This window comes from Megalobrama amblycephala, linkage group LG1, assembly GCF_018812025.1.
Source record: "Megalobrama amblycephala isolate DHTTF-2021 linkage group LG1, ASM1881202v1, whole genome shotgun sequence".
In the NCBI taxonomy this organism is placed as follows: Eukaryota; Metazoa; Chordata; class Actinopteri; order Cypriniformes; family Xenocyprididae; genus Megalobrama; species Megalobrama amblycephala.
The window spans coordinates 34,982,728-34,995,222 of NC_063044.1; the positions used below are offsets into that span (position 1 = coordinate 34,982,728).

The 12,495-nt window shown below is 37.1% G+C and overlaps 1 protein-coding gene across 1 annotated transcript in view; it reads left to right on the top strand.

Annotated features, from left to right (window-relative positions):
- LOC125245610 overlaps nt 1-2,839 on the top strand; it is a 38,096-nt gene extending 35,257 nt beyond the window's left edge. The window contains exon 4 of the mRNA XM_048156282.1: nt 238-2,839. Within this exon, the coding sequence (XP_048012239.1) occupies nt 238-1,186 (949 nt within the window). The 3' untranslated portion in view covers nt 1,187-2,839. The remainder of the gene's footprint in view (nt 1-237) is intronic.
- The last annotated feature ends 9,656 nt before the right edge of the window (nt 2,840-12,495 follow it).

Below are 12,495 nucleotides of genomic sequence, written 5' to 3' on the forward strand. Positions count from 1 at the left end.
AAATGAATAAATGTAAAAATAAATAAAACAAAAATGTGGAAAAATAAATATATGCATAAATAAGGAAATAAATTAATAAATATTTATTTTTGTTTATTTGCTTTTCTAAGTTTATTTATTTTTGCTTTTTTACATACATTAATAAAATATTTCAATATTCTTTTTACAGCTGGATACCACTGATAGACTAAATCTAATGGTAAATCCTAATGATACCTTCAATTGTTTTATTCACAGGAAAATCTTACAAGAGATTGAACAGGAGCAGCAGAAGACAGAAGTGACTGAACAGGTGAAGCAGAAGACGACAGAAGAGACTGAACAGGAGGAAAGCAGTGAGGAAGAGACTGAACAGGAGCAGCAGAAGACAAAAGTGACTGAACAGGTGAAGCAGAAGACAGAAGAGACTGAACAGGAGGAAAGCAGCGAGGAAGAAACAGAGGATCCTCCTGCAGTGAAAGTGGGGTTGCTCAATGTTCGTTCAATACTAAGTAACACAAATATGAAGGGAAAAAGACTCAATATCAATAATCTCATAACAGAACATAACCTGGATGTCTTTCTCATGACAGAGACATGGTTAGAAAATGAAACTGCAGCTGTAGCCCTTAGGCAAGCTGCGCCGCAAAACTTCCAGTTCCATCAAGAGTCCAGGATTGGAAGAGGGGGAGGTGTTGCCATTCAATTTTCACTGAGGTTGCGCCGTAAAATAATTTGTTTTGACTCAATAACAGTAACAACCTTTGAATATGTGGCCACAGCTCTGAGACACAAAGAGTGGGACGAATATGTTCTGTTCATAAATGTGTATCACCCAGGGGCAAAAACCAACAAACAGTTCTGTAAATTCGTTGATGAGTTTGAAGAGCTCTTGAAAGAGGCTTCCACACTCTACAACTGTATCGTTGTGGCTGGTGATTTTAATATTGATCTCGGGGATAACCGTTCTCTGAAACCCATTGTGTTTCAAATTTTCACTGACAGGTATAGCCTTAAACAGCATGTAGATGAGCCAACACACATCCTAGGTGGCATCCTGGATCTGGTTTTCAGCAGAAATGTTGAAGACTTTAATGTTGAAGTCAATAATGATAAGATTTCAGATCATTTCACTGTATATTTTAGCATTAGGCCAATGTCAGAAGGTGCAAAAACTAAAGCAAATCTGTTAAAAAAGGAAGAATAATCAAGTAAATATGTGCAGTTAAGTTGAGTCATATTTAATTATATAGCGCTTTACGCAATACACATTGAAAAAATTCTAGGAATTCTAGGAATTATAAATAGCAGTCTGACCACAGGTGTTGTACCACAGGGCCTCAAACATGCAGTAGTTCAACCCCTAATAAAAAAACCCAATCTTGACGCATCAGTTTTCTCCAATTACCGACCTATTTCTAAACTTCCATTTCTTTCGAAAATACTTGAGAAAGCTGTAAGTATACAATTGCAATCTTTTTTGGAATTACATGGAATTTTGGAGTTGTTTCAGTCTGGATTTAAAGCCCTTCATAGTACAGAAACTACACTCTTAAAAGTTTTTAATGACCTCTTATTGATTACAGACTCAGGAGATTCTGCTATTCTAATGCTGTTAGACCTTACAGCTGCATTTGATACTATTGATCATAATATTTTGATCTCTAGGCTGGATCACTGTGTTGGTATCAAAGGTATTGCTCTAGAATGGTTTAGGTCATATCTGTCCGATAGGAAGTTTTCTGTTTGCCTTGGAGACTTTGTGTCCCAAATGGCACCTTTTCCTTGTGGAGTCCCTCAGGGGTCTATTCTTGGCCCGATGCTGTTTTCCTTGTACATCCTTCCTCTGGGATCTATCCTGAGAAAGCATGGCATTTCGTTTCACTGTTATGCAGACGATACACAACTTTATCTGCCACTGAAACGAAATGATAACAGCTCTGTAAAATTATTGTTGGACTGCCTCGCAGACATTAAAGCCTGGATGGCCATGAATTTTTTACATTTTAATGAGAGTAAAACTGAAATTGTGATATTTGGCCCAAGTAGTACCCATGTGGGCCCCAACTCAGAATTGGGTTCCTTAATTCCGTATGTTAAATCTTCCGTTAAAAATCTGGGAGTAATCATGGACGGTGATTTTAAACTTGAAAAGCAGATAAATTCTGTGGTTAAAGTCAGTTTTTTTCAGTTAAGGCTCTTGTCTAAAGTGAAACCTTTTTTGACATTTAAAGACTTTGAAAGAGTTATACATGTTTTTATCTCCTCTCGATTGGATTACTGTAATGCCATCTATGCTGGTGTCAGCCAGGCATCTCTTTCACGCCTGCAGTTGGTGCAGAATGCTGCAGCTAGACTACTAAAAGGGGTACGTAAGCGTGACCACATTTCTCCCATACTGGCTTCCCTTCATTGGCTTCCAGTACGGTTTAGGATTGATTTTAAAATTTTAGTGTTTGCCTACAAATCCCTAAATGGTCTAGCCCCGACCTACCTTTCTGACCTTATACAACAACATGTTCCATCTAGGTCTCTTAGGTCGACAGATTGTATGCTCTTGGCTGTTCCTAGAGTAAGGTTGAAACATAGGGGAGATCAGGCTTTCTCAGTTGCGGCCCCTAAACTATGGAATAACTTACCATTGTCTGTGAGGCTGGCTCCAACTCTATCTGTTTTTAAATCTAGTCTTAAAACATATTTATTTTCCTTGGCTTTTAGTTCAGTTTGAGAGCTGTGTGTTTTTTGTCGTTTTGATGTCATTTTATTTTTGTTGTTGATTTATTATGTGGGATGTACAGCACTTTGGTCAACTTCTGCTGTTTTAAAAGTGCTCTAGAAATAAACTTGACTTTGACTTTGACTTTGACATTATTTAAAAGCAGCTTTAAAGAAAATAATAAATATAAAAACAAAAATTATATAATAAATAATGTTTTAATGCTTTACATTGCGAGAGTACATCTTATACAGTGATCATATTTAATAAGCAGTAATTATGTGATGTTGTGAAATATAAATACAATTTTAATTTTGGTCTGTAACTTCTAGTTATACAGACAAATCTTATTTCACACAACATTATTATCTTGCTGTATGTGTGAGAAATGTTTCATCTTATTGCAGGTTAAGATTATAGTTATATCGTCCCCCTCAAATTGATTTAATGAAAAGGCTTCTAAAAGTAATTTCAAAATACATTTAGATTATAAAAACATTTAATTTAATATAATTTAACAAAAAACCCCAGGTGAGCAAGCCAGATGTGACAGTGCTACGCAGTGAACGTGATGGACAATATTATAATATGAACTCATTTAGGTACTGAGGGGTTAGATCATTTAATGCTTTATATGTTATAAGCAGAATTTTATGGTGTTTTCGAAACTTAACACACAGCCAGTGTAGAGACTAAAGAATGTGAGTGATGTTATCATATTCATTTGTCCTAGTAAGCACTCTAGCTGCTGCATTTTGAACTAGTTTAACTACTTTAGCTTATTTAGTAACCATGCGGTACACCCACCCAAAAATGCATTACAATAATCAATTCTTGAGGTCATGAATGCATGAATTGTCTTTTCGGCACTGGAAATAGAAACCAAATACTTATTTGGGAAAGAGATTAGTGAGAGAATATCTTTGGAACAGTAGGGTGCCAGTTATTTTCCAAAGTTACTAGCCACTCCTTTTTTCACTATTGTTTCTCTGTGTGTATATTTATTAAAGTTATTACAGTTATACAATAGCACTGAGGTGTCTTCTATTTCTTTTGCTGTTTGATTAATATTAACGGCCAGCAAACAAAGTTATGTTCTGAGAACTATTTCTCTTTTGGTTGTGGGAACATTATTTGAAATGTTCTAAAACTGTGGAAATGTCCAGTTTGCTTAACCTTAAGTTGCTATGTGTAGCGTCTGGATAGATCCGCCGTAGTCAATCAACTTTGGAATCTTCAGAACGCTTTTAGCCTGCTGAACTGTGTTTGTAAATCACGGATCGGCACCGGCCTGTGCAGAAAAACAGACACTTTGACACTTTTGTTACTCTGTCAGAAATTAAACAGAGAATCCCACTTCCTAGCTCTGGAGACTTCAAAGGATCACCCCCCTCCCTTGGTGGGCCCAGAGAGGCCAGCCAAATTCCAACACACACCACAAAGACACATACACGCACACTAAGGACACACACAGACACACAAACATGCATTGAAGACTGTATGTGTAAAATATAATTATGCCAAAATGTACCCGTCATGTATGTCAAGTGCATGTATGTTTCCTAGTGTTTAGACTTAGTTTAAATGACTGTAGTTGTGCTAGTGTTAGTTTTAATGATGGAATTTGTCTGTAAACCATAACTTCTTTTACATGCTTTTCTTATCTGTCAAGTTTGGATTCATTTTAAAGCTCTTTCCACGTCTCATTCACCTATGTGTGTCACATGGATGTCAAATGCATTGTTTCATTTTAATGGTACTATGAAGAAAATACACTCCTCTCTGATGCCTCCATAAATTATGCAAATCAAGTCACAAGACAAGACAAAGGAAAGTTTGCCCGCCAACTTTGCACCTATGTCATTGGCTGCTCCAAAGAAGGAGGTGTGTTAGCTTGGTTTTCCATAAAAGCACCAACACGCAACTTTTCCGGTGTCCCCCGATTGTCTCTCGATTACCTCGTGCACGTCTCTCCCGGACGTCCCAGGTGACTGCGCTTCCACCACGTGCACAGCTCCTTTCGGGACCACCATCTCCAGCAAGACTAACTTTCCAGTCCTCGGTTCAAACCTTCCCGCGGAAACGGAAGAAGCCAACGAACCACAGCCGCACTTCTACGAAACTCGGCACCTAAACTATTGCAAGTACCGTTTCTCAATCTTAGATAACGAAACTGATTTCCGTGCTGGCTTTCAAGACTGTTTGTAAGGTTTGCTATTTGTCTTCTCTCTTTCCCTTTCTTTACTTTCACTCTTGTATATATGTGTATACTCTGTATTGACACGTATAACCTCTGTATTAGTAGTTTTCATATATTAAATACATTATATCCATGCTTGATTGTTCTTTTGCTCATTCAACAAAAACCAGGTCACTTTAACGTTTCGATCCTATCCTTGCTTTACGTTTGGATGCTAGAAGAGGAAGTCTTTCTCATGGCCAGAGAAAAACCTTCCTTTTGATAAATATTCTGTGAGGAGCTAACGGTTTGCTGGACAAACTAATAGTTTCTCTAAATAATTATTAAACCAGAACTAATCATATATGTAATTGATTATAATTCGACAGTAAACCTTTAGAACTTTCTAATGATAAAACTTATCTTCATTAATATTTTTTTTAAAGACAGATAGATAGCTCCTGCTAACTAACATGGTCACGTCCAGAGGCGTCGAGCGAGGCGGGCGTGGTTTCAGCAACTAGTCACATCAGCTCAAACCACCTCCCCGCCTCTTTGCCCATTTTCAGTTATCCGGGAGGGAGTGACGTGTGGTCACGTGCTGATAAGATGGCAGCGGCCTCATTTTCGCTTCAAAACTGCTGTTCAGAACTCTATGGGTGACGTCACGGACACTACGTCCATATTTTTTTTACAGTCTATGGATTTAAGGCATCATCATGTTCGCATACCCCCGTTTTGTCACCTTGCGTACCCCAGTTTGGGAACCACTGAAATAGGGTATATGGGCATCTTACTTCCGCGTTCCGTAAACCATAGTACTTTACTGCCGGTTCTAGACTCTACGCTCTAGTCTATGCTGCTATGGTGCTGTTTTACACATGAAGCCTTCAGGAGCTTCCAAAGATGAAAATAACTGATGTCCATCAGATATGCTCGTTAACATCTAAAACTCCAGCCACCAAAATGGACAAGGGATTCAAGCTATATGCTTTCTCGTACATAATGGACTACGAGGGTACATAAGCTAGCAGAACGGAAATGCTGTCATATGCCGCTATCTAGCTAACATAACCTACTTAGTCTTTTTCAGTTTTTATTAATCTGATCAGAGTTGGAATAAGAATAGATGAAACTGTGATCTTGACCAAGTATCTTTGTTATCCTGAGAGGCTTGGTAAATGCATGCAGTTCCCTTACGAAAATTAACCATGATTTATTACAGTAAAAGTGTAGTAACCATAGTTTTTTGGCAATTACCATTTGTATAACCACAGTTTTACTATATATACATGGTTAAACTATGGTTAGTGAAACAAAATTATGGCTAATTTGTGGTTACAATGGTTTAACTACAATATAATACAATAAAAAAAGAAAAACTTCAATAACCTTTTTTGGTGTTATCTGTAGTAAAACTATGGTTAATTTTCATAAGGGTTGTTTCAAGTTCATTGTTGTTGTTTCTCCTTTTGTTGAGAGATGAGGATAGTGAGGTCACTGGGGTATAGTTGACTGACTGTAAATCCTAGATTCTTGAGTGCCACCTGTTATGTTATTCATAATCGGGCATCGCAAAATAAAAAATATGAATTCATTTCTGTTTTTTTATTATTATCAAACTTGCCTCAGCAACCAAGCGACACAGATATTTAAGTCAATATAATATATAATAATTCTCTATTTATTTATTTTTGTACAGATTGATCTTTGGGATTCAGACCCTGTCATCCTGGTTTTCTTATCGTGTGTAGCTGCAGTCTCAGGTTTTGTACAACCTTTACCTTTATCAACAAGACTCTTCCAGGAAGCTGGTCAAATTTTTGTTAAACATCTTGGTAAGATAATGTTATGCTTAGTTGTATTATTGTTGTTTTATTGTGCTCTTAATATCCCACAGTTTGACTGCTGCCTGTAGAAATACCTGCCCGTATTTGTGAGTGCAGTAATGGGACAGTCCTTGTTTCTTCAGGCAGGCCCATGACCCTCATCACTATGAATGAAAAGGAAGATTTTTGCATTATATTTTTTCTGATATTTATTACCATTTTCTTATTGTCTTATAATTTCATATAGCTTGTTTTCCTCCTTCAGGTCATTACAACATTAGCATCCCTCACTTGTTCTGTGCTTCGTGTGGACATTCACGAGAGGCCTGCGTCTTTGTCAGAACTTCAGAGGAGTGGTTACTGGCCTGCAAGTACACTGTTCACATCAGATGTGCTCGTCTCATTTCAAGAGATGAAAATGGCATCACCAGGAATGTCTTTTAAAGCATTTGTTAAAATGATTGATGAGAAAACTGTTCTCTATGGTAGAGCAAGTATTTGGTTTTATTTTTTATTTGTTTTATCATTAACCATTGCCCATTAAATTGACTATTTTCTTTGAAGGTAGTAGAAAACTTTGCATGTATAGATTTAACTACTAAGATACAGTTGTAAGAAAAAGTATTGTGAACCACTTGCAGAATCTGTGAAAATATGAAACATTTTTAACAAAATAAGAGAGATCATACAAAATGCATGTTATTTTTTATTTAGTACTGTCCTGGGTAAGATATTTTACATAAAAGATGTTTATATATAGTCCACAAGAAAAAAATAGCTGAATTTATTAAAATAACCCCATTCATAAGTATGTGAACCATTGATTCTCAATACTGTGTGTTTACCTGATGATCTATGACTGTTTTTTGTTTTGTTTTGTGATGATTGTTCATGAGTCTCTTGTTTGTCCTGAGCAGTTAAACTGAACTCTGTTCTTCAGAAAAATCCTTTGCAATTGGACCCATTGAAGTGATGACTTCAGCCACAAACCCTTTTTTTTTCTTTTGAAATGAAGAGAATTGGCTTGTAGCCTAGTACCTCCAATTTTTTAATGTAAAACATATGCACAGACATATAACAGAATAAATATCTATCTATTTATAATGGTAAGCGGGGACTTACCAGACAACAGACTCTAGCAAATCAACTGCATTATCAAAGTAAAAAAGGTGATGTTTAAATGTTTAATTGAGTAAGAATAACATTTTTAAAATAACAGAATTTTACTATTTAAAGGGGCTCTATGTAATAATGACACCCAGTGTTCAAAATAGGTACTGCAGTCCAAATTCAAAATATTGTTTGGCCCGCCCCCTCGTTCAAAGATGCGGGTTGCCAGCTTTTACAGCATATGGTTGCCAGCAGCAATAGGGAGTGCAATTGACAATGAAAGCTGAGGAGACTTGCACACTGTAAGCTGATGAGTTGATTTATCTATGCTGTTGTTCATAGAGATATTTAGATGGAGTCAGAGGCTTTTTAGTAGAGATGCACCGATTGCAATTTTCTTGACCAATTCCGATTTCCGATTTTTTGTTAGTGTGATCGGCCAATACATATTTTTTTGCAGATTCAGATTTTCTTTCTAAGAACTATAAATGACAACATATACAAACAAAAATCTACTTTTCTTCAATGCAGAGTTTTATTTTCATTAAACAAGTAAAAGTCAGTAATAAAATATAAACAGCTCAAATAAATGCAATAGAATAAAGAGAGCTATGAAACTAAGTTTTTCGGGTTAACTGGGTTTTTATTCAGGTAAGAAATACTACAGAAATTAAAGTAATCAAATGTAAAATAACACATTGTGTTATTTTGCATTGGTTACCTTAATTTCTGTAGTCTTTATTGCAAATAATTCTTACCATTAAAGTTATGAAACGTATTCAGTCAAGAGCAGAAAGTGATTTTCTTTGCCTTTTGTTCTTTGATTAACATGACGGACAGCAGCAGGAATATTGGACTGCTGTCCCTTTAAGAGTCTATGAACGGTGTTCAACGGACCCAATAATGTTACACACGACATGGGTTCACTTTCTTAGCTATTTAACGATTCAAAACTGACTGTGTTTATCTGTATACTCGCCAAGATTGCCTGTGCCTCTGGTTTTGACATACTTTTGTATGTATTTGACAGTTTAAGCGCAGGAAGGTGCTTATTTTGGTACTTGTGACTCTGTTTGACTTCTGTCTCTGTTTGAGACTGAGCGTGGCTTCGCTCCACTAATATAGATCAGTGGTGCACGCGCTTTCGGTGTGAGCGCGAGACCTGGGGGAATGACTAAAATTTATGTGCAATACAAACACTACTTAACCGAAGCGAATGAGACGAGAGAGAGAGAGAGAGAGAGAGAGAGGAGGCGCCCGCACGGGTGTGTGTCACTTCACCGTGACAGAGAAGAGAGCGAAAACACGTGTTTTCTGGTTTCCATGGCTGCAATACGCGGTGTTTTCCGCCAACTGGCAACCTGTGATGTCGAAATACTATTGGATAAACTGCAGCATGAGGTTTCACACAGACCAAAACAAAAACAGACATTCCGACACGGAACGCACATTTTCAAAGTAGAATATTTGGCTATAGCATTGTTTTTCTGAGAAACAAGTAGGTGAACTTAGCATGTTTCCTAAATATCTGCAAACATATTAGGGTATTTTTATGCTTTATTAAAGTAAAAATCTTACATAGAGCCCCTTTAATTATTTTCAGTTAAATGCTTATATTAACATATAATACATTAATTATAAATATGAGAATGCCTAGATTGGCAAATGCAACCCATGTATTCACTTCATCTATACCAAGGGAATAAGTGCTCTGCATAATTTTATATTTTCCTCATTCATTTCAGTACAGTATACTATGAACAGAAGATAATATATACTAATACTACATTTGCAGAGCAAGACCAACAGAAATTCAGGCCGAATCAACCACACGAGCAGCATTTCTGTGTTTTTTAAAAACACATTTCTGCGGGCTACAGTTGTGGCCAGAATTATTAGACCCCTTCATAAATATGATCAAAGATGACTCTAAAAATAAATCTGCATTGTTTATCCTTTTGATCTTTAATTTATAAAATTAGCAAAAATCTAACCTTTTATTGAAGGAAAAGAATTGAAAGTGGGGGGGAAATAACATTATGAAATAAATGTTTTTCTCCAAAACACGTTGCCCACAATTATTAGCACCCTTTTATTCAATTCTTTTTGCAACCTCCTTTTGCCAAGAGAACAGCTCTGAGTCTTCTTCTGTAATGCCTGATGAGTTTGGAGAACACCTGAGAAGAGATCAGAGACAATTCCTTCATACAGAATCTCTCCAGATCCTTCAGATTCCCAGCTCCATGTTGGTGGTTCTTCTCTTCAGTTCACTCCACTCATTTCTTTAGGGTTCAGGTCAGGGAACTGGGAAGACCATGGCAGAAGCTTCATTTTGTGCTCAGTGACCCATTTTTGTGCTGGTTTTGATGTTTGTTTTGGATCATTGTCCTGATGGATGATCCAACCACAGCCCATTATAAAATTTCTAGCAGAAGTGGTCAGGTTTTGATTTTTTATCTGTTGGTATTTGATAGAATCCATGATACCATGTATCTGAACAAGTTGTCCAGGACCTCCAGCACAAAAATAGGCCCACAACATTAAAGATCCAGCAGTATATTTGACCGTGGGCATGGGGCACTTTTTATCCATGTGTGCACCAAACCCATCTGGTGGGTTTGCTGCCAAGAAGCTCTTGTTTTAGTTTCATCTGACCATAGAAGCTTGTCCCGTTTGAAGTTCCAGTCGTGTCTGACAACTGAATATGCTGGAGATTGTTTCTGGATGAGAGCAGAGGATTTTTCTTGAAACCCTCCCGAACAACTTGTGGGGATGTAGGTGCTTTTGATAAATTTTTTTTAGGCTTTCTGAGATTCAAGACTCAACTAATCTCTGTAATTCTCCAGCTGTGATCCTTGGAGAGTCTTTGGCCACTTAAACATTCCTCCTCACCGCGCATTAGGATGATTTAGACACATGTCCTCTTTCAGTCAGATTTGTAACATCTTTAGTTGACTGGAACTTCTCAATTATTGCCCTGATAGTGGAAATGGGGATTTTCAATGCTTCAGCTATTTTCTTACAGCCACTTTCTATTTTGTGAAGCTCGACAATCATTTGCTACACATCAAAACTATATTCTTTGTTTTTTCTCATTGTGATGAATGATTAAGGGAATTTGGCCTTTGTGTTTCCTCATGTTTATGCTCCTGTGGAACAGGAAGTCATGGCTGGCCAATTTCATGTTCATGTTCATGAGCTAAAAAAATTTAAATATGAATGGGAATATACTTCAGAGATATTTTACTCATAAAAAATTCTAGGGGTGCTAATAATTGTGGGCAATGTGTTTTGGAGAAAAACATTTATTTCTTAATGTTATTTCCCCCCCACTTTCAATTCTTTTCCTTCAATGAAAGGTTAGATTTTTGCTAATTTTATGAATTAAAGATCAAAAGGATAAACAATGCAGATTTATTTTTAGAGTCATCTTTGATCATATTTATGAAGGGGTCTAATAATTCTGGCCACAACTGTATGTGACGTCAGAACGCGTAACGGGGAGTACATCGATCTAGTACGAGTTCACGGGTGGGAAGTCATGGGTTTTACTGCTGTTCCAGTGCACTTTCATGGGCAGAAGGTTGGAAAAACACGGGTTACGGGTTGCCTGGAACACAGCATTAAATCGCCACAAAAGCTAAACAATACAGAGCACAAGAAGTGCACATTAAACTCTCTCTCTCTCCATTGCATTATCATCAACAAAAAGCGAATTACTCAAACCACTTATTACAACTAACAGTTAACAAATACATATGGATTTTATGCCTTTTCAGGGGAAGCTTAATAAATGGACAAACTTTATTACGCATACATTATTACACATTATTACATAATTAATGCGAAAAGACAGACAACACTTTGTGAAATAGGCACCTGTAAACGAGCTTGGTGGTAAGGTTGATGGACAAGCCTTAATGCTGATCCAACGCGGCGTTCTGAAACGCTGAGTCCCTTTGAGGCCAGGTAACCCGTCATCAATTTTCGGTCAAAAGACGGTCCAGTTTGTATGAAATAATATGAAACCGGATATGTCAAATTGGACACGGACCCAGCAGGATTATAAAAAATAAACTCACCTCTCAAATAGCACTGGCCACTGTCACCTCCAAATGATCATCTGACAAATACCCTCTCTTTACCAGGTTACATTCGCCAAGGAACTTCATTATGCTGGCCACAGAATGGCCTCTTTCCATTCCAATGGACGCCAAAGCAGTGGAAACATCTGAATAAGTTGCTCCATTATTTATCATATTAACTATGTTTCCAGTGTGATTTTCCAGGACTGACCCCATCTTGATTGATGAATGCCACTTATTTGTCGCAAGCGCCAGAACCAGGGATACAGTAAACTTCCGGTGTACTAATACGCGCTTTGTGCATTAAAGGTCCATGTACTTTTGCGTCCATTCCTTTTTCATTTTTTAACCACGTCAAGAGACACAAAAAATGAACGGTTGTTTTATTTTTAAATGCTATGGTGAATACCAAAATTTAAAGGGGTGGTTCAATGCAATTTCACTTTTATAACTTTAGTTAGTGTGTAATGTTGCTGCTTGATCATAAACAGTATCTGCAAAGTTACAGCGCTGAAAGTTCAATGCAAACGGAGATATTGTCTTTTAAAGTTATGGCAGTTTATTGTCTACAAAAACGACAGGTTTGGACTACAACGA